The 23329-nt window shown below is 41.4% G+C and overlaps 1 protein-coding gene across 12 annotated transcripts in view; it reads right to left on the bottom strand.

The window, feature by feature from the left end:
• magi1a (membrane associated guanylate kinase, WW and PDZ domain containing 1a) overlaps positions 1-23329 on the bottom strand; it is a 158730-nt gene that overhangs the window by 10549 nt on the left and 124852 nt on the right. For 11 of the 12 annotated variants that reach the window (XM_072682178.1, XM_072682179.1, XM_072682167.1 and 8 more), the window contains 6 exons: positions 21235-21269; positions 17373-17631; positions 11066-11157; positions 9928-10120; positions 8559-8870; positions 4424-4627 (listed from right to left, as the gene is read on the bottom strand). In XM_072682178.1, the coding sequence (XP_072538279.1) occupies positions 4424-4627; positions 8559-8870; positions 9928-10120; positions 11066-11157; positions 17373-17631; positions 21235-21269 (1095 nt within the window). The remainder of the gene's footprint in view (positions 1-4423; positions 4628-8558; positions 8871-9927; positions 10121-11065; positions 11158-17372; positions 17632-21234; positions 21270-23329) is intronic. The other variant, XM_072682173.1, reaches the window with a different exon arrangement.

The following is a 23329-nucleotide window of genomic DNA, read 5'->3' as shown; positions in this document are numbered from 1 at the left end:
ATTATGTAACAATCTTAATTTAAATAGCACCGACTGTGCATATGTACCTTAAAACGTAAGCTTACTTACTCAAAACATGTAACACAGTATATTACACCTATTGTATGTCTTTAGCACCACGTCAGGTGCTAAAGGTGCTTTAGCACCACGTCATGTTTTTCTTTATTATTTATTTATTTAATTATAACTTTTGTTTACTAAGAAAAATCTTGGCAAATAGAAAAAAAAGATTCTGATTCTGGCTAAAAAGCAAAAGCAGACCTGTTTTATTTGTTGCTGGACTTCAAGGCGAGCTAATGGTTTATGTGGCTCTGGTCTGCATTTAAAATAAATCTTGCCTAGAAGCTTTAGATACTACCACCACTTCTGCTGCCTTACTCCCTCTGTGCCCTATCTCTCTTTTCCATTACCACTATTACTACAGCCTTCCTCCCTTCTATCCCTACTCTCTCCCTCTCCCATCATGTTGCCTTGCTCAAGCCATCTTTTACTCATGGCTTTCCCTCTCTCATTCTCTCCCTTTCTCTTTCTCTCTCTCTCTCTCTCTCTCTCTCTCTCTCATTCTCTCTATTCTCCTGTGGTGATAGTGGTAAAAATAGCTTCTCCTGTCGTAGTCTTTAACACAAACTGCCATCCTCCTTGTGTGTGTGAGTGTATATGTGTGTATGCAGACGACCACCAGGCAATTCTAACACCCCCTCCATTTTTACAGAGCACCCTGCGCTGGTCCTTCGTTTGCACGGAAACATTTATGAGCTGTACAGTTGGTCCACAGATGATTGCAATCAGCCAACAGATACAAATTAATCCATATTATGTTGTGTGCTGTTCGGTTGCTTTATTTTTATCAATAAGCAATACAACCATGCTGATTGCACAATAAGCCAACTGTTCTAGACAGTCCTGTCAACAACATTTTTTTCTGCTGATTTTACACAGGCACAAATATCCGTTCTTATTGAATAACTAAAGAGCCTCTGAATATTAGACAAATTGAAATAGACTAAATGACCAGGACTGTCATTATTAGTAACTAAGTAATCTATTTATTTTTGGACAATTAACTCCTTAAACAATATATGGCCCGCCGGTAACTTTGGTAACTTCTATTACCAAACAATAGTACCACCATTTCTTTTTTAAAGAAATGTTTAAAGTTTTTAAATTCTGAACAAAATTGACTAACTGAGCATCAACAATGCATTCATAACATTTTAAATGTAACAAAATGCATCAGGGCATCATTTCAATTAGTATTGATTGCATTAGTAATTGATTAATTTTCGAATTTTTAAGAAGTCTGATAAGTAGTAAACCCTGCAATGGACCGGTATCCTGTCCAGGGGTTATTCCTGCCTTGTGCCCAATAATCTGGACCCAGGAACCTGACCAGGATGATGGATGGATGAATGAATTATCTAGTAACTGCGGCAGTGCTAGTTGGAACTAAATTCTGCATCAGTTTGGACCACCTAGACAGGTCAGAATGTATGGGTAGTATGGTCATCCTTTCAATAAAATCGAACAAAAAGGATATGTGGCATAAAACACAAACTGCAAATGTTACATAGCTTCTAAACCTGTAGCTGGAAAAAGATACAGTGTATGAGAAGATGCAGTACAGTACACCCCCACGCAGGCAGGACACTTTTACTGAAGGTAACTGATTACCATTCTCATACTTCTTTACCAGCAGCAATCCTACACTCTTGCACAATAAGGTCCTTGTATCTACGTTTTAAAGTCTCGATAAAGAAATATTTCTTTTTTCTTTAATAATACTGTTATGCTGTAAGTCGTATGTGTTGTAGGAGGGAATTTCATTTTGTTGGTGGTGTAAGTTGATTTGAGAGCAGGTTGGGCCTCAGACTGCGGAAAAGTTCAGAAAATTATTTCCGAAGAAATCGTGTAAGCACGACTCCCCTGCTCAAACCATAAACCAGTCAGTTACTGTCGCTGCTGTAAATGGATAAATTAACATGGGATATTTTCACTCTGCAGGGAAGCGTTCTCGAACCTAATGGTTATTATTAACAGGCAGAACAGAGTTATAGCTGGTGGTGGATGTAGGCCAGAGACAGGCTGATGGATGCTGGAGGAAGGGAACATGATGCTCTATAAATAAATAAAGTGGTTAACCACAGAAACCCAGGACTCTTTTTCAAGCACAGATGCACCAATCTAGGATATGTTTCTCGTGTACGTTGCGTAGAAGTCTCATTCTAGACCAGTACTGTAAATCTGCTTTGTATATGTATGTGTTCAGTGTTGGTCTTTAAAAAGGGGATTATATCATTATACATGGATCAGTTTGGTTTGGTATTCAGCAAGATTTGATGGTGTTTAAGGGAAAGATGGGAGGAGCTGTATTTAGCGGCATGAGCTGGTAATCCTTTATTGTGTTGTATTGTAGGGCAACGTTACGGGCTACATAACACCTGAAAGTGTTAAATGACAAAAACTACATAAACATTTATAGGCTTTACCCAACAAGCTCTAGGTGTCATATAATTTTCCTATCATTTTCGTCCACTGGCAAAAAAAGAAAAAAACAGCTTTGTTTATGTAGGTTTTTGTCAGTTGTCATAAAAGGTTTATGTAGGTGTTATCTAGCTTAGTGAATGCTGTTCTAGAGTAAGGTGTCATCATAAAGATTTATGATCTGGTGGTATGATTTGTAATTTTTATTGCTTCGGAGGCCTGCCTTGCTGGTGTACAGTTAGAGACTGTAGCTCATCATCCAAAATCATTTCTAACCACATATCCTTTTGGATATTTTTGAGTTGTTCCAACCATTCCAACCTCTTCATTCTTTGTGGCATGGATTCCGTAAGCATTTAGAAACATTTCATTGAGATTCTGGTTCATGTTGATATGACTAAGTCAGACTAAGGAGCACTTTATGCTGCAACTCTCCCAATGTACCACATATGAAATTGTTCTATTGGATTACCTTAAGCAGTTTGCCCACATCCACATGATTTTATGCATTGCACTGCGGCCACATGATTGGCAGATTAGATCATTGCATGAATGAGTAGATGCTCAGGCATTCCTAATAAATCACTGGGTGAGTGTATAAGGTAGGTGGACCTCATAGCATGAGTGCCCAGCCGATATGCTCAAGTAAGACATGCATGGGTGGAACGTGGGTTAAGTGGGCTTACCAAATAGTCTTCTTCATTCCAGCCCACCCTAATCTCACATGGGTCCCATCTAGGCCCCATATGCAGTGTCCTCCCCAGAATGGGCCCATGTTTAACCCCATTAATGACCACCATTACTGTCCATGGTGGGACCCTGGTGGGCATCCATATGTGGGGCCAACACGGAACCCATGGACAAAACTTTCTGGTTCCCAGTTGGACTTACAAGTCCCACCTGGGCATATCTAGGTGAACAGAAGGACATGTGTTTCTAATGCAGTTGCTTTTAAGTGTATTAGTTAAGGTTTTTTTTTAGATGTTTAGCACAATGTTGTATAGTGATTATGTCTGTATTCACAAATTATAAGCAATGATTACCAATAATTAGTTCAGTGCTGTCTGCAGTCTGATGCAATTCCCTCTTAACAAATCTTAGCTGTCAAGTCTAAAGGCTGCTTTGATCAGCTGCACTGCTTTATGCTGTCACGGCAACAAGCAACTGTCACCAATATCAGCTGTTTGTTGTTATGGCGATGCCTTGTTATGGTAATGGCAGTTGTTGTTATGGTGATGAATACAGGGCGCTAAGAGGGCAAATGGAGGCCCCATTTCTAGCACAGCGAGCTCATGAATAAAACAATACATTTGAATAACAGACTTTGGACACAGTCAACACACAAACACGCTGGTGCAGACAGGCACAGGCACACACTCTCAAGCCCACATGTTTGCATTACCCTCATGTACATCTCTTGGGAGTCTCTTTTCCACACACATACACAATTTCCCTTTCTGCTGCTCATCCAATAATTTGTCTTGTCATATTAATAATTGTCCGTACTGTGACTTAATTTATTTATCTGCAGGTTCATTTATTATTCTTTTCATAGCGTCCAACACATCAGCTGGAACCAAATATGTAAGATGCAGAGTACTAACATTAAGCTAGAACCAAGTTTACAAGCCGTGGCCTGGAGGTTAGAGACGTGGCCTTGTGGCCGAAAGGTTGCCAGTTTGATCTCCTAACGCGACAAGACACAACTGAAGTGCCCTTGAGCAACTGCTTACAGTTGGGGCTTCCCACCACTCTGGGTACATGTGTTCTCTGTTCCTCTAATGTGTGTGTAAGTGTGCGTTCACTGCACAGATAGGTTAAAGTTGGAGGTAATTTTTATAGTATAGAACAAACTGATTCCAAACTTCTGAAGGATGTTTTCAAACTTTTGAACAGTAAAGCATATACTCAAACACACACACACACACACACACACACTCACCATCTCCTGGGATGATGCGCAGGGTGACTGTGTTGCCGGCCTCTTTGATGAGATTGACGATGTCTGAGTGGGATTTGTTGGTGATGGAGCAGCTGTTCACAGCCAGGATGCGGTCACCCACTTTCAGCTTTCCACAACGGTCTGCCGGACTGCCCTCGATGATACGACCTATTTTATGGGGCATGGCCACACATGCATTTCCAGCTGCCATGTCAACAGGAGAATATGGGAGCATATGTGCATGTGAAAATATGGGGGGGGGGGGGTGGGGGTTGTGTATGTGTGTGACAGAGAGAGGAAAATGCAGAGAGACAGAGTCAAGAAAAGAGAAGAAGCGCATGAAAGAAACAAGAAAGGGGTGAAAGGATGAACATGTATGCGAGGGATAGATGGTGTTTGAGGCAGGGAGCGTGTTTTGGTTTAGGAAAGACATGGGGAATAGTGGCGAGGGAGGGGAAAGAAAAAAGAAAGAAGAGAATTAATTCACCAAGCAACCAACAGCAGGTAAAGACCTGCAAACCATCCAATCAAACCACCCGTCCAGAACCCATCACATTGACCTATCCATGCTCTGTCCACAAAAGCAGTTTTTTATTGTCACTAGCAAAGCTTGGATAAGCATCATAGAACATTGACAAAAATCCCATCCCTAACCTAAAGCAAAATGTTAGCGAATAATATAAAGTATTAATTACTAATTATTCTCAAACTGTAATTTCACTACACATTCCATCTACATTATATCTACAAACCATTCAAATCTGCACCAATTGGAAAAACAACAGACCTGTATAGTAGTTTATTTATAAATAATCAGCCAATCAGAATACACTACATTAATTTCATGTTTTCTAAAATTCTCAGCCCAAATTAGAAGAGCAAATTACCCAACCCCCTTGTTAGGACCCCCTTTTCATTCAGCGATGCAACGTCACTGGGCATCCAACCCACTCGGAGGAAAGCGTTGGGTACCCAGCTCTGATGCATCAGCTAGCAGATGCAGATGAAGTGATGTGAGGAGAAAAAGAAAGTCTAATTGTGCTATCTCAGGCTCTGGCTGCTGATGGCAGGCTTTCAAAATGGGCAGCAAACTTTCCAACTTCCAATAATATAAACATATTATTTCAAACTATGGATGTTTGTTAAAGCGTATAACTAACATTGTGAGAGTTGCCTGCTACAGTTTCTTGTAAGGTTAAATGGGATTATTGTCAGCTTTCTCTAAAGCTTATCCAACCTTGTAACAACTTCTACAAGACTTCTACATGGAAGGGTCAACTGGCTGTTGAGCTGATAGCAGGAAGAAAAGTGTGGAAAGCGATGCAGAGTCATCATTCAGCTTGGACAGTGTCCTCACCACCAAGTAGTGTAGAGACCTGTATCTCCCTTCATTCACTGCACTGGCTCTGTGCAGGTACCACTTTAAATCAAAGAGCTGGTTGACATGTATGTGTAAGAGCAGGGGTGAAGCTGCAGATGTGTAAATCATGGTAATAGTTGAGTTTCTGTGTGTGTGTTTATGTGCATGTGGAGGGAGACCTATAAATCACTGTCATGTAAAACACACTGCTCAGGGCAGCTCTAATCATACTATCACCAATCTCTGCATGCAACTTCAGCTGCTCCTCTAGACATCATTACACACACACACACACACACACTCACACACACACCCTGAACGGGGAGACAGATGGCTGGATGTGCAGTAATTGAGTTTCTGTCGTCTCGCAGGATCTGAGGATAGATGGACTCTGTAGTGGTCAGACTCGCACTCTCTCACGCACATACACACATTCACTCACACACACACACACACACACTTTGAGATAATGACCACACTGACCGCTGAGGATACTACCAGCCTGCTCTTTTTCGTTGTCTGTCCTCTCTCCTTTCCTCTGTCTTTTCCAGTGCCATATAAGGACGTTCCCAGTGCGGTTTAGGCCCACACAAAAAATGAAGCTTGGAGTTTCCGTAAAACACAATCCTACACTATCTGTCAAAGTACTAAAGGTTCAAAAACATATCAGATATAAAGCACAGAACATCCAGAGAACAGATAAGAGCGACTATGGAACGCTATGAAGCACAAAGCAAACAAGAGCCCTACTGGGATAAGATTAGTTTAACAGAGGGACGCCTCTAATAAAAAACTCGACACGTCTCCTCAGTGATAAAACTCTCACATTCGGACGGCAATAAAATCACCAACGGACAAGTGAGTTTAGTTTGTACCACGCTGTGACATTATCACATTCACAAGTGTTGTGTCCAAACTTGCTTTTTTTTTTGCAATTTAAAGCAGCATTATGTGAGAATTGGTATTTCTTGCTCCTGGGCTCCCCCTAAAGTTGGGAGGCTACCCCTCATGATAGACTATGGAGTCTATGGTTTTGCATGTTTATACTGATGTGTGGATGTGTCTGCATCACCCTGCAGCCAAAACACTAGTCTGGCAAGGGGGGTGTTCTTAATGCACCTGTGTTGACTGTTACTGAGTGAGTTATGTTGTATGCTGTTTTTGTTGCAAAATAGGTATTGTTTACTCCTTGATTTACTGAAATATCTGCAACGAAAGAGGGAAAGGATATCAAAGGAGAGGAGATTTCATATTGCCACTGAACTGAGGCAGAATGAGGGGGAAATTTCTGTGCTTGTCCAGCTACTGAAAGACACGGACAAGGAAATGATCTATGTTCGTCCAACTGAATGTAAAAATGGCGGCAAAGGTGTAAACAAGATGCTACCAAGCAGACCAATCACTGTGGATGCGGTCTGTGTTGCCACAATGCGTAGTTACATTTCTGATGAGACGCGCATAGAGCATGTGACTACACAAAGGCTATACATAGACTAGGGTGTATATTTCCATGCAGATGCCTAAACTGGCCTTTGCATGCATTTCTGCATTTTTGAGAGATTCAGAACTGTCTCTGACAGTGAAAAAAGCGTGTGAACTGTCGCAGGTAAAAATGCAACATAATGTTGCTTTAATTTGCAAGTTTGACATGCACTCAGAGACTTCATCCAATCATTTAATTTTTTTTTTATGTCTCCAGCAGCGTTCTGATACTTTCTGAAATCTTCTTCCACACAACAACACAAACTATTCTAACTGACTCTAAGACCCTAGTGTGAGCATGCCAGCCCAGCAGGGGGCACGAACAACTCAAACTAAAAAAAGTACAGGTCAAAACTGATCTGACTAATACAGAGCAATACAGGCTTAGAGCTGATTATAGTGTTGCTGCTGCATGAAAACCTTGTATAGTAACCTATAGGTTAGGGCGAGTTAGGTCATTGTCATATGATAGACAAAAAAAACCACAACATAAACCCAGACAAATACAAGAAAAACCTCCATAAGATAAACAGATTACATGCATAACAGACCTGGCATGGGCATGGTCAGATTAAACAGATTAGCCTGACAGCAAACAGTTAACCGTAAGACACACACACACACACACACACACACACACACACACACACACACACACACACCTGGCAGTCACAGATCAGAGCACAGACACTGCACAAACACAAGCACATCTGCTCCAACCCATTCAAAAACACTCATCAATTACCTTCGCTCTAGCGTGCCACGATGAGATCATTATCATTCTCCACAGAAGTGTGGCAGTCATCGGCTGACAGACAAGACCTTGCGGCGACATTGCAGTGGCACATCACGCACATATGCACGCACACTCTCGCCCTTCCTCCCTAAACTGCCGTTCTAGTGCTTGAGTGAATGTAACTGACGTTATTTCATCATTTGCGGTTATTGCTAAGCAGGTTGGACAGCTATAGATTGCACCCCGTAAACAGCAATTCCACGCTAGCTGAGAAAGTGAGGGAGGTGAACACGTGGTAATGATGGAGCGCATGTTTTTGGAGTGTATGCACACACAGACACATCACTCTACAGTACTGTGCAAAAGCCAAGAAAACAATTTTAAATGATACAGTTGTGAAGAAAGGTTTTGGTACCCCTGGGTAAGAAACAGCTATGAATAGAAATATGTCTTTTCTTCCACAGAAATGGGTTAAATATTTGTTTCTCGGTGGGCTTAAGGCATTTGCACAGTACTGCAGCCCAGACAACTCTCACCAAACATATTTAAACTCTTACCGAACGTTGTCCCAGCATCAGGCCGTGACACTGACGAGACGATGACGAAGCCGAAGCCCTCATTCTCTCCACGCTGGATCTCCACATCGTAGGGCTGCAGTGCAGCCGGAGCCACAGCAACCACGGCACTTCCACTGCCCCCTCCGCCCCCGCTGCCGATGCCGCTGGTGGAGCCAGAGCCTGAGCTGACTGTGTTGAGAGAGTTTTGACTGCCCTGAGGCGTGCGCTTCTCTTCGGTCAGGGACGGGGCCTGCGTGCTGCTGTGGTGAGACGAGGCAGGAGAAGGGGGCACGTCTCCCTCACCCTTACATACTGCCAGGAGAGAGAAAACAGAAAAGAGATGGATTTGTAAAGTACAGTAGGTGGATGAGGGAGATTTATGTAGGTAGGTTTGTTTGATGGAGAAACTTTTAGGCCTAAGCAACCAAAGTTTCTGTGTGAGTGTGCATGTCTATATTTTCAAAAACCTGTGTGCCTTTTTACTTTAAGTATATACTGAAAGTTACAAAGTTCACTTATGGAACAGTTTCTATTTCTTGTGTAAATAACCTGTTCAGCACTCACTGTTGCTGTCCATCTGATCAGCTTCTTCTACTTTACAGTCCATATATCCATTAGGGTTATACTCTCTGATGTTCAAGTATTTGTAACAGCTAATAAACAGATACGTCAGTTGAATTGCAAGAGGGAAATAGCAGTGTTAAAGCAGCATTATGTAAAAGTTGGTATTATTTGCTCCAAGCTCCCACTACTAGCCTTTCTGAACAAGCTGAGACAAACAAAACAGGCATCTGAAGTGAGAGAAGCATGTGGACTGTCACAACAGAGTAATTTTACAGGAATTCACATAAAAACAACTACAGTTTACATTTATGGCATTTAGCTGACCCTCTTATCCAGAGCGACTTACAAGGTTACTCATATTACAGAGGTGGGCCAATGTAGTGTTAGGAGTCTTGCCCAGGGACTCTTATTGGTGTAGCGCAGCATAGTCACCCAGACCGGGAATCGAACCCTGGTCTCCCACATGGTGTTGTTGTAACGCAATGGTAGGTGGTGGTGTTATCTGTTGCGCCACACCAACCACGCCAGTTCTTGCAAATGGTGCCAAGTCTGCAGTAGCAATGACAGAGAAGCTATTCTTTTAATAATAAGTCAGTGGAGCATCAACATAATTCTGAAGTCAATATTTTAAGGTAGACATGCTACATAATGCTGTTTGTGCCAAATGAATATCCGAGGCTTAAATTACTAAGTTTTTCGTAGTAGCCTCGTGATATATTCACATTTTACAGTCTTGTTAGAAACAATTCACAACAATACATCATTTCAAATTTAAAATATACTATATATATGTTGTTGTGTGTACCTCCGTAGCCGGTCTTGCGGCGGACTGTGAGATTGACATGGCCTTGCTTGGCCGCCTGCTGCATGAGCTGCACCACCAGCTGGTGGGACTTCCCCACCACAGCCGTTCCATCGACACAGATCAGCTCATCCCCAGAGCGCAGACGCCCGTCCTCATCCGCTGCCCCGTACTTCACTATGTGCCCAATGTAGATCTGTAAGAAAATAGAAATGCAAATCATGCATGTCAGCTTCATAGTAGTTACTCAATAGTTTGTGTATGATGGATTAAAAGATTAATAATAACAATAATAACTCCATTACTTTTAATAACTGTAAGTTTGTGTTATTTAGGTTTACAGGTTTACCTGCGTTTTTTTGGTTTACATGCTATGTATATTGTGTACATATGGATGCTCATTGACTTTCAGATTTTGGTGTCATAAGCCCTTAAATGCTTTTACATTTTTAAGTCTTGATTAACACATAATTGTGAAAGTGATGGAAGAGATTGATAAGATGATTGATAAGATGAGATATGAGAGACAATAAGTGAAGATGAAAGGTACAGAAGAAGGAAAGAGAGGGAGTGTAATATGATGGATCACTCAGCATATTTACGGTATGTCTACTATAAACACACTAGCACTACAAAGTAAACTGTAAGTTGCAACGGACGGGAATTGAACAGCATCCCATTCAGGTCAAGTACTTTCTAAGCCAGATGCCAGTTTTATGGTGCAGCCATGGTGCTTAATTCAACTTACCAGTTAATTCCATCATAAATCGTCGCAAGATCATCATAAACAGGTTGCAAACATAAACTGAGCCATTAATTGAAATTTGGCCCTGAAGCTCCTCTGACTGTTTAATAAGCTGCACTATAAACCTGCCGAGCCTCCAAATCATCAAATTATTACAGATGTTTTAGGACAAAGTGTTGTTTATGTACATAATGGGAACACTAACCAGATGCTGAAAAATCAAAAAGTGTCAAAATGTCAAGGATGATGAAAACAGTTCAACCGCTATAACAGAAATTATAACTGAGTTATGAGTTATGTAGGGCTGGTATTACCTGGTACTTGCCTTACTGGACATTTTATTTTGATTGTGTGTGTGTGTGTGTGTGTGTGTGTGTGTGTTTGTGTGATTCTTACTGGTTCTCCAGGTTCGTTTCCACCAAGGATTCTAAAACCGAATCCAGTGTCTTTTCTCCAGAGGAAGATGTCTTGCTCTTGAGAGTCTGGCACTAAAACACACATTGATAATCAGTTAATAAACTGCTAATCTTAAAAAATAAAATACAAGTAAATAAATGTAGTAGTAAATGCAAGATCAGGGTGGCAAAATCATTTTGAGGGAACAGGCCAAATTACACACAACTTTTACTGCAAAAACCCAACACAGTGTTCATCAGCACATTTTGGCTTTGTACAGCGGCTGACTGACAAATTATACATTTCTCGGATTAATAAGGGACAACTCAGCCACTGACTGTCTGATACGGACTCTTAGCTGTACATACAGCCTCTATCAGAGCTATAATATAGTAACACCTATTTATGAATAGTGTTTGACACTGCAGGTTCTCACAGTGCACTGTGAGCTAACTGTGCTAGCTAATGTTTCTGCAGAACATAAGATCCTTAGTAAGGTAGCATTAAATGTACTGTTATATTTAGCACATTCTACACAGTGTAGAAATATTACTTATTTAGAACTTGCAATGATTTCCATGTTTAAGAGCAGTTCTGCAGACACACAGACATGCATACACACAGCCTTTGTTCTTTTAATATAAATTTTTTTTGCTCCCACGCTCAAACACACACACACACACACACACACACACACACACACACACGCACACACACGTATGCATACATTCTCCATCTCTCTAGAGATCTGAAAACAAGGTCAGAGAGAGAGAGGGAGAGAAAGGAAAAGAGGTGGATAACAGGAAATGGAAGCTAGAGAACAGAAAGCTTTTCTTTTTGCCTTCATAACAGATCCTTTAGATCAGTATTAATCCTCTACAAGCATTCAACTGCAAGTTGGTTGAATGCTATTCAACCAATGTACCCTAATTTATTATTACAAAGTCTCTTAATTACTAAATGTGATTAAAGTCAGAATAGTCAGACCACAGCTAAACCAAGATCCACATGCAATGTTTCCTTTCAGAAAACATTGCAGACACACACATTTACACACACACAAACACTCACATATGAAATGCCCTTATGGATTCAGTAGGAGGGTACTGGGGGTCAAAAGTAATTTTGTGGCAATCTGTTAACCAGCCAGGCAAATCACACATGAGAATGGACCATTTCTCCTTCTCTCTCTCTCTGTCTCGCTGTTGAGAGAAGAGAACTGGGAGCGAGCGAAGCGCCCATAAATTTCAGTCTGGCAACAAAACCATTACAGAAGTGGAAGCATGCTGAAGAGGAGGGAGAACTGAAACCAGGCCATGGCAATAAAACAATGACGATAATTATTGAGCTTAAACATTTCTTAAATATCTCTGTCACGCACGTTTTAGATGAGTAGCTTTAAGTGGTATGTTGGTACAACTATCCTTTCTTGTCACAGTGCTTAGCCCTAACTAGAACGGCACTGAGCGATAAGGGCAAATGTGTACGGATGCAAGGTGCAGAGGCTCAGCAGATGGGTCCTGCAGCTCGTTAGCCCAGCCCTGCCCCTTTGTTCAGGGCCCATTCGGCCCTTGTGGCTCCTGAGTCGGTCACAACGAGAGCAGAAAGGCATGAAGCTTCCACACAGACGAACAGCAAAATGGCCTCCGCAGGTAACTCAGCATGGATCGTTTAAATGCCCTGGCCGTAGCGGGGAGCGGCTCACGGCTCGTTTGAAAAAGGTCTGGCCACGGCCTGGAGCCCAGCACGGATCGTTTAGCTGTCCTAGCCGCTCCTTGCGGATCGTTTAACAGGCCTGATTGGGTCCTGGCAGCGTCAGTGGGCACATGGGAGGCACCAAATGCTGCTATTAGTGAACAATCTGCCATCCAGCACACACGCACACATGCACTGAACTTATGTCGACCTACTCTCTGTAGCAAATGCTACTACTACACAAATGCAGAGATGAAGATGAGCATTAAGGACAGTTGAGTGCACTCTTCAAACTTTTATAGCACTACTGCAGAGGACTTCAGGACCACATATAAAGCACAATGGCAGCATTCCAAAGCATAGTCTGCAGTCAAGGTAGACCCAAGGTAGAGGGTCTTCTGTAGGACTGTCCAAAGAAGACTCCTTATTCTTCTATAATGAACTCTGCTCTGGGGGGCTTCGTTTCCTGTCATTTTCATGGTGCTGTTTTTCTTTCTTTTGGATAAATGTTTTGGGACACCTGCTGATTGATTGCTTCTTCTGAAATCAAGGGTATTAAAAAGAGTTTGTCTTGCTTTTGCGGGATTAACTTTAACATACAGTCCAAAGAAGGCTTTCTACTAGATTTTGGAGCATTACAGTGAGGAAAGAAGTACAGGAGGTTAGTGAGGTCAGGATGTTGGCTGAACACCACCCCACCTCACCCTCACGTATGGGATGGATCACCATCATTCCAGAGAACATAGTTCCACTGCTCCACAGCTCAATGCTGGGGGGTTTCATGCCTCTCTAGCCCACGTCTGGCATTAGACATGGTGCCAATACCTATATTTATCTGCTACAGGGGGCTTTAAGTTGTTGGCAGTACTCTACAGAGACTGTAGAGTTGCAATGGGGGCAACTTAAAGAAGCTGAATGCATCTTTAAGGGGTGTTCAGAAACATTTGGATATACAGTGTATGTTGAGTTTGAGAAGCATGTTTCCAAATCGGAAATTGAAGAGCAATGAGGTGGCATGTTTTAAACATATTTATTTAGCTAGTAAAGACTTATAAATCTTTAAAACTGACAAACAAGAAATAGTAAAACAACATTTTTCAAGTAAATTTGCGAAAACATATAAATTAAAAAGAAAATTCCAACACTGTGGGAGAAACTATCAACCACCTCTAAGATTCCAGTTTCACTCCATGCATATATGGAAACTAAACTGGAAACAGACTTTTCTGAATTCATTATTATAGTGATGTCACAAATATCCAAGCATTAACATATATCCCTCTATTCAACTTGCAGCACTTCAGCTCCATCACACTGACATGCTCAGAACGTCCCCCCCTGCACTGCTTTTTGAATAAAGCGCAGGGCAGCCAATCACAACAGATCAATTACAGTATCAGTCTGAAAGGTATAGCAGCAAAAGCAGTGTGTTTAAGGATCCTTTTAAGGGCAGAATATGGCCATGTAAAAATGCAGCATAACTGTTTGTGTCACATACTGTCAACCCACGCAAAATAAGAAATATAAGAAAACTGTCCTCTAAAGAGGACCTTTTAACACACAAGTCGGAAGTCCAATAGGGGCAAATCTTAGTCACTCACACAAGAACAATCCTGGAAGGTGGGACATATGGTTAGCATGCGTGGGATTTTATATAATGGAATAGGCACCCGTCTGAATCTCGTTCTGCGTTATTTCTAACCGGGCCACTTTGTGTAATACAGAAATACTACTGCAGTGAACTGGCACTCATAAGATAGGAGATTTCATCACATTTTGAGAGTTAAGCTTTGCTCTTCATATCTAGCAGTGTGTGGGAGGACGCGAAAGGGTCATACATAATGTATAACACACAGTAAAAGTGAAGAGAGGGAGAGAGAGAGAGAGAGAGAGAGAGAGAGAGAGAGAGAGAGAGAGAGAGAAAGAGAGAGAGAGAGAGAGAAAGAGAGAGAGAGAGAGAGAGACTCTTTGGGCAGCTCTCTCTGATTCACACTAACCCTTGCAGTTATGAAACCTCATTAGTGTGTTAGTCAGACTTGCGCTTAGAGATTCTATATATATATATATATAAAAAAAAAATACACATACACACACACATGCAGTGCAAATTCCCCTAATACACACAGATGCACAGACATGAATACGAATGGACGTTCTCAGACAAAACCACTCAAGTCAGCTCCTTTAGTCCTGATGCAACCCAATGTCCTGTTTAGATAGTTAAAACTGAAAACCGCTCAGATAAATCAGCATCAGGTCCAGCAGCCCACATAACATGTGTCAGAAAGTGAAAAGATCACAGCATCTGCTTTACATTCACGACAAGTGACACCCGCACGTCTTCTCTTCTGCCAAGAAGAAGCATGAGCATTTCTACCTGCTGCACACAAACACCCTTTACAACCAAACTACCTCAATGTCCTTTGGCATGTTTGCTTACCTAATGTCCCATCAGCAATCCAATCATACTTTGGCTTTGGGGCTTTTTAAACTATGTCTCCAGAGAAGGTATGTGAAGTGCATGTCCATGTTTGGCAGTAAAATCTATCAGCAAGTGGAATCAATGCTTTGTATGTGCTGCTGTCATTCGATGTTGCCTTTATTGGTGGATGTGCTGTTATGGATCCATGCAGACCATACTTCACTAAGTGCTTATTTTTTATTTGTTTTATCAATAAAACAATAAAATGCCAATTACATGTGGTACCTTCCCAGTTTATGTATTTCCTTTGTTTTTAAAATGTGCAAAATTCCAGGGCTGGACTAAATGAAAAATAGCTGTTTTTATATGTTTAAAGCAACACTATGTAGCCTTTTTGCATTAAAATAGCAGCTTCACAATCACTGTGATCCTCCACTGACCCGTGATAGGGAGAATAGCGTTGCTGTCGTTGTTACTTTGGGCTAATAACGTATGTAGTATGTAACTTTGGAGAAGCGCACATAAAAACTAGCCCAAAAAAATAATAGCCATCATCAAGTCATATTAGTGTAAAACTCGGCAATAAACTGTGCCAAGTCAGTTCAGTGATGCTTCTGTATCTCTCAGCTCGTCCAGAAAAACATGTCTTTTGGTGGTGGCTTAAAGCATGAATTACACTTCCTGACTGTGGGAGGAGCCCAGGTTGTCCATAGTGTTGCTTTAAAAGGGCTGTTTTGTTGGTTGCACAAGGTTTACAGATGACATCTGTGCAAGTTTGTATCGGTTTTTGCCACCATTAACCATTCAAAACCCATGGAAGTGCTGGTGCTTCCAGACTTTGAATTCCACACTCATCAAACTTAAGATTTTTTTTTTTTTCATTTCTTTCCACAGAATGGCTAAAAAACACTCTTTAGGATATGATAAAAGTCACACAGTTTAAGAGGTTAGCACTGTATATAACCTCTGCTCTAATTAGCTGAGCTAATAACACATATCTTTTTGCCCTATGCATTTACTGTACATGTCAATCAGATTGTTTATGAAACTCTCATCGCTTTCATAATAAACCATAGACTTTAGGAAGCACATGCTTAGTCACAGGCTGCCCTTCCGAGTGAGACAACAAGCCAGGATGTATCGCCCCCATTTATCTACATATCCTCCACAGTTCATTCCTTTCTGACTTACAAAATCTTATGTTGCCCACGGATGAACAACTTTACTTTTAGACAGTGACCAATGAATGACCTTTAACCATAATGTAGTTGGCATTTCTACAATGTAATATCTGAAACGGAATTGAGATATCTCATCTAAGTTAGTAGACTTCAGGGGCAAGACCTGGTATTTTGGTCCTCGTGAGAAAATGAGGTCTCAGGGGTCTAGCCTGCTCGCATTTCAGACCAAACAGTATTTTAATAGACTGCAATTATTTTAAGAATGTGACTGATCCTGTCTTAAAATTGCCATCGCTCCTCTTATCTTTGACTGTACAGTGAAAATAGAACAGTCTGATCTCAAACAAAACCCAGGGTGATTTTTGATCAGATTCCCACTGTTTCCTGCTGTTCTGAACGAATTGAGCCTGACTGATCCAGAAACAGTTCACACAATGCTGTTCTTCACGAAGGTGGCTGACTGTGCTCGTCCTGCGGCCAAAAAAATAAAAGCCGTCAGATCTCAAAGGCTATGAGACGAGGACAGCGCTTCCAACTGCTTTTGTTTCTACCTTGGTTCACAGGCACACACTCTAATAGGCCAATGCCAATAACAAAAACAAATCCAACTACAGCCTCCAAGGCAACAACTTCTCAGAAACTTTTTTTAGAAAACTAAAGGGCCAGGATTAGAGGTGTTTCAATCCAAAACAGCTACAGTATCCTAAGCTGCCAAGTAAATTAACCCTGTGTTCAGTATTTTCACAGAATAGTTTTTATTTATTAAAAATGTACACATGGCTTACTGTTGTCCACAAGTTAAGGATAACTGGCCTTTTTATTTATTTATTTTTTTTACAGTGAAACAAAATACTAGAGTGAGACTGAGGTTGATACAGCTCATAGATCTGACACAAGTATTCAGATCTCTTTGAGACATCTCTTTCCTGGACATATCAAGCAACACCTTCTGGACCACTCAAAAGGCAAGTCAGAAGTGTTTTCACAGGAAACATGAAGGGCTACTCACTCCGGCTCTCGTACATGCTCCTGGACTGCGCCCATATCTTGAAGGGGTCCGGCTTCTTCTGGAGGGTTCCATTGGCGGGCGGCTCCAGCGGGGGCAGGCTAGGGAGGGGTTGGGTGGGGGGCGGGGGCACTGGGGGCGGAGCCGCCAGCGTCTCGCTGGGCACAGCGGGCACGGCACGGGCAGGAGAATCAGTGTGGGTGCTGCGGTGACTACACACACTGTGCTGAGAACTGCCTTGACTGTCCTTCCTTTCCAACTGCTGAGAGACGGAGAGAGAGGGGGAGAGATGAAAGAAGGAAAACAGAGAAGAAAGAAGGGGGTGGAGGAAGAGAGAGAGAGTGGAAAACACGAGTCAGCTCCCATCTATATTACATTGATGCAATTCTATGCAAATGAACATTCTAATAATACATCATCAAATGACCCAGCGGGTAGAAGGGTTGCATGTGAGTGCGCTAAAAGACGAGGGAGGGGAAAGAGAGAGAGAGAGAGATAGAGAGAGAAAGAGAGAGAGAGAGAGAGAGTGTTGCTTTGCACTGCACATTCTACTCAGCACCCATTTCAATAAGGCGCTTTTGAACCGACCTGAAAGCCAGACAGTGAGTGAGAGTGAGAGCAGGAAGGAATGGGCTGAGAGTTGGGCTGGAGTGAATACTAAAAGCGAAAGGGAAAAAAACAGCAAGAGGGCAAATGACAAGGAGAGGGATAGAGGGAGAGAAGGAGACTGAGATAGATGGAGAGAGAGAGAGAGAGATCAGATGAGACTGAGGGTGAGTTTAGAGGCCGGAGATGGAGATGAGATAGAAGAGATAGAGGAAGGCCAAACATGGCTGGAGAGACAAAAAAACTAGAAATGAAGGAGAAGGACAGAGAGAGGAGGAAGGGAGGAAGGTGGAGGGGTGAAAGAGGAAACACAATGTACAAGGCCATGTGCATGTAGGTGTGTGTGCAATCATTTCTTTAAAACCCACACAAATGGCATTCAGTCCTTTATGGATATTTTCCATCACTTTCTCCCTCCACCTCTCCCTCTTGCTCTCTGTTGAATTAGCATGACATTTTTTTTCAACAGAATGTGTTCTACAATATCACCACAGCAACCAGTCACTATATGCTTGATTACTGCAAAAGCAACCAAATGCTATCTGCTACGACTTTGTCAGAGCAATGAACTGCTCTTTGCTGCAATATCACCAAAGCAGCTAATTACTATGGGCTGCACTATCACTAAATCAACCAATCACTATGGTCTACAGTATCCCCATACACTATGTGCTGTGATATCCTCTAGGTAACCAATCACTATTTGATGCAACCGATCACTATGGCCTACTGCATCACCAAGAACACATATCACTGTGGGCTACAATATCATCAAACCGACCAATTACTGTTTGTTTCAACGTCACCTAATTAACCAGGGACTATATGCTATGATATTGACAAAGCAAAATGTCGCTACATGGTACAAGATCACCAAAGTAACCACTCACTATGCTCTACAATATCACCAAATCAACCAATCACTATGGTCAACAACATTGCTAGAGCAACCAATCACTAAAGTGCTGCAATAGCAACAAAGCAACCAGTCAGTATGGTCTATATTACTGCCAAAGTAACAAGTCACTGCCGTCCACAACGCCGCCAAAGCAACCAATCACTATGCAATACATCACCAAAACAAACAGCCACTAAAGTGCCTTAATATCAACAAGGCAACCACTCACTATATGCTACAATCTCATGAAAGCAACCAATTGCTTTGTAAAATCTAATTCTTGTCTATGGTCCTTTTAATTTTCAGTGAAATGTTCCATGTAGTGCTATGCCTCTACAGGAACCCCCCCCCCCCCCCCCCCACACACACACACACACACGCACACACACACACATACACAGCTGAGACTGAGGCTGACTCAAAGTGATGGCTCACTGGAAAGGCCATTGCCCCACCATGACCCTCAAACACAAATGACTGCCCTTAGCAATCTCTGTGGTCAGAAAGCAACAGCACATACAAATCTGCTCATTTCCTTCTTTTCTCTCTCTCACTCTCTCTCTCTCTCTCCCCATCTTTCTCAGTCACAGTTAAAACCATTACTCAAATAGTTATCCCACTAATCCTGACGGACCCACTGCATATACTCTTTCCATTCTATTGAATGTAATGTCTAATGCAACCTAAAATATCCACAGTTATTCTGCTATTCTTCAGATTCTTTTTTTGTTCAGCTTGTTCTACATTATTTTGAAGAATATTTACTTCTTAGAGTTACTTTATTTATGTACTTCTGCTTATTTTCTTGCCAGCTCTAAAATAATTCCTAACATTTCTAACATTGTGGGGCATACCAGTGTTTTTACTAATTGCTTGAACATTTAAACTGATGTCAGACAGCCTCGTCTACCTAGACTCTAAACCTAAATCTTAAAAGAAACACTTTCACCTTGGCTGGCCTGTGCTTTGGTGTATCTGTAATCCAAAACAATATATGAATTCACACAGGCGAATCAATGTGACAACTAAGGCAATAGATGCATTTGTCTCTATAAACAAAGTTCAGCTTAATAGAATAATTAATAAATGAATAAGTCATGTAAAAGGAAAGAATTGGGGACACAATTCAGGTTTTAGAACGGCCGTCAGTACTGTTTTCAGACAGGTGATGTCATTTTTTATAGATGATAGTGAGTCATACAGTGTCAGAAGATTGAGATTACTACAGACCTGGCTTTGGGCTTCAGTGCAAAACTGAGAAACTACTAAAAGCATGTCTTGGTTTATTAAATACGTTTGGCATAGCTTTTTATTGAACTTCCTTCAAGCAGACTACCTGTTTGAGAACAGCATGAACACGTGGTCATTTGCGAGTGTAAGCGGGATTCAGCACCTGCACTTTCAGTGCTTCTCAGCAAAAAGAGCACAATCCAAAAAGCTTGCTGTGTCAATATATGTCTTCTAAATGGTCTAGTAGTCAGTAGCTTCTGGCCAGGGCATCCCCATTAAAGTTACCAAACATCCTTAAAAAAAACTGTGTAGAGGCCTCAAAAAAGGCCATGAATGCAGGATCTGCAGTATAAATAACTAGCTAGTATAAATGGGTCCAAATGTCCTAAACAATAACTGAAAGACTCTTAGCTGCTAAGAAAGGCATTTACAAGTTGTGATACCTGTCAAAGGGGGTGTTACCAGGCACCAACCACGCAGGGTGGCCAAACTTTTGCTTTGGGCCCTTTTCATTTTGATTATTTTGATTATTTTGAGACAGTAAAAGATGGAAATAAAAATGCAATCTTAAAGAAATGTGTCAACTTTAACGTGATGCCGTTTTCACAGTAACATATATTTTGACCAGGGGTTCTTAAACATTTGCACTGTACTTTAGAGTTTTCAGGATTTGTTATTTTTTATGGAAAAGAGGAAAGTGAGTGATGTCTCACAATACACACACATCTCACATTTTACACACACCAACAACCCAGAAGAGAAGGAGAGGAGAGAAGATAATTTAAGAGAACAGAAGAAAGCAGAGGAGCAGAGATGAAAGGAGAGAAGAGGAGAAAGGAGGAAAGCAGAGGTTAGAGAAGGTAGAAAAGAAAAGAAGAAAGAAGAGGAGAGAAGAGAAGAGAGGAGAAGAGAAGAGGTAAGTGCAGAGCAGAGAGGATAAAGAAGAATATAAAAGACAACAGACAAGAAAAAAAGAAAATAGCAAACGAAAACATGACAAGAAGGGCAAATCAGAAGAAGAGAAAGGAAAAGGACAAGAAGTGGAGGAGATATAAAGAAGGGGGGAGAGAGGAGAACAGAGGGAGAGGAAGAGAGAGAGAGTGTGAACAATAATAAAGGGTTTGAACTCACCACCACTTTGGGACTTCTCTTGGCCTGCACCACGCCTGTGAAACAGCGGCAAAGAGAGAGAGAGAGCATTAATACCTCTCTGCTGAGAGTCAACCTCCACCCGAAAAAGGAAAAAAAACTAAACAAAGAACGACAGAGCACGGTCCTGCAGACGAACGAGTGCACAGCCTAGGAAGTGCTGTGCAAATCTCTCCCCTCTCTCTCTCCCACTTCCTCTCTCTCTCTCTTCGTAACACGGAGCGCTGCAAGCTCACTTGATCTCCGTCTCAGAGCGAAAGAGTAAAGAAGGGAGTGAGAGCGCGGGAGCAGAGCAGAGGAATGTGACAGATCCTGAGCATCAGCTGCAGCCTGTGGATGCTGCTACATCCTGCCTGTGAGTGAGCGTGCGTGTTAGACCACCACACAGCCTCCACGGCTCTGAGCACACGCACTACAGAGTGGCGCTCTCTCTTTGTTTTTGCCCTCCGCCTCTCGTCCCCTGTCTTTCTCTATTTCTCTCTATCTCTCTCTCTCTCTATCTCTCTCTCTCACACACACACACACACACACACACACACCTGGGCTCTCAATATCACACCCCCTATTCAAATCTGCATACTCAGCCACACCCCCAGCCACCCAAGACCCAATTACAGCACAGAACAAAGACATCATCGCAAACTCACAGTGCTGTTTGGCTCATCTACGCTACTAAACAGAAGACGTGTCAGAAAGCTTCAGTATTTGACTATTTAAACTGGTTCTAATAGATTCTAATCTTTTTGGGAGAAAATAATATTGCTAAAAGTAAAAAAAGATATAATAATAATAATAATAATAATAATAATAATAAAGAAAACCCATAACCACCCCCACCCCCATAAAATTCCATATTCATACTGAGTTGAAAAAAAAATTATCTGAAGGTCAATTAATTATCAGTTTAATTCAGTTAAGAAATATAATATTATAAAAAAACAATACATTTGAAAATTATATTCTCATTATTAATATTAGGGATGACTTGAGTGAATTGAGCTTGGGGTGGGGTGATCCTTGAGCACCTGCTATATTTCAAGTCAGATTCAGTTCTGATGTTGTAGAGCGCCCTCTGTTAGTTTAGTGTGTACCACTATGTACACATTACACATTAAATGATTTCACTGTAGTGTTGTGAAGTAACTGGTAGTAAAAGGTAAAGAGTGAAAATCTACATTACAATAATGTATTCACACACACACAGCCAGACACACGCCAATCAAATTATTTTAAAGCAGCCTTCTGCCTGTGGAGGCCATTCTCCATTCTCTAATCTTTTAAATGACAAATTAGCATGTGTGTGTGTGTGATAGCACATTTCCTTCCATCTATTATCTTCATTGCATGTAATGCAAGTGGCATTAGCCTGTTCTGTAAAAACACATAATATAATGGGGAAAAGTGAATATCCTGAAAAAACACTCAGTAGTTGCACTGCTCAAGCGGTTCCCACTTCCAGGCAGTTGCTAGGCTGTTATTAGGCTACAGGATCACTAGCATGAAAATGTTTTTGCTTGCTAGTAGTTGCTGGATTGTTTCTATACAGCTGATATGGCACTTTAGGTGGTTGTTAGGGCGTTGTTATGTAGCTGCTATGGTATTTCAGGTGGTTGCTATGGTGGTTGCTAAGAAGTTCTAGGTGGTTACTGTTGCCCCAGGTGGTTAATAAGATGCAATGGTGTTTCTAAGGTGTTTCTTGGCAGTTGCTAGGGTGGTTGCTATGGTGTCACCAAGTAGATTTTGTGGTACCACATGTGGCTGCTTGGGTGTTACTAGTGTGTTTTTTATATTATTGTAAGATAAGAACGGTGTTAAACTACAGCACCTTTTTCATTCCTGTGGGTTGAAAAAAACATATTATTTAAAAAACCCTCTATATAAAATATATATTTTATATAAATATTTTCTGCTACACGGAAACCGTATGTCCGATCAAAAAGCTGTTTATAAGCCAAAATCAGACCCATCAGTCTACAGTTGCTTTGGAATGCACAGCCATAACGCTTTGTTTGTGTGGCCAATACTTAAGTGCAGATTTTGTGTTCATAGTACAAAGGGAATGATTCAATAAATAAAT

Source organism: Salminus brasiliensis, chromosome 6, assembly GCF_030463535.1.
Source record: "Salminus brasiliensis chromosome 6, fSalBra1.hap2, whole genome shotgun sequence".
Classification (NCBI taxonomy): domain Eukaryota; kingdom Metazoa; phylum Chordata; class Actinopteri; order Characiformes; family Bryconidae; genus Salminus; species Salminus brasiliensis.
This window is presented reverse-complemented; position numbering and strand designations above follow the sequence as displayed.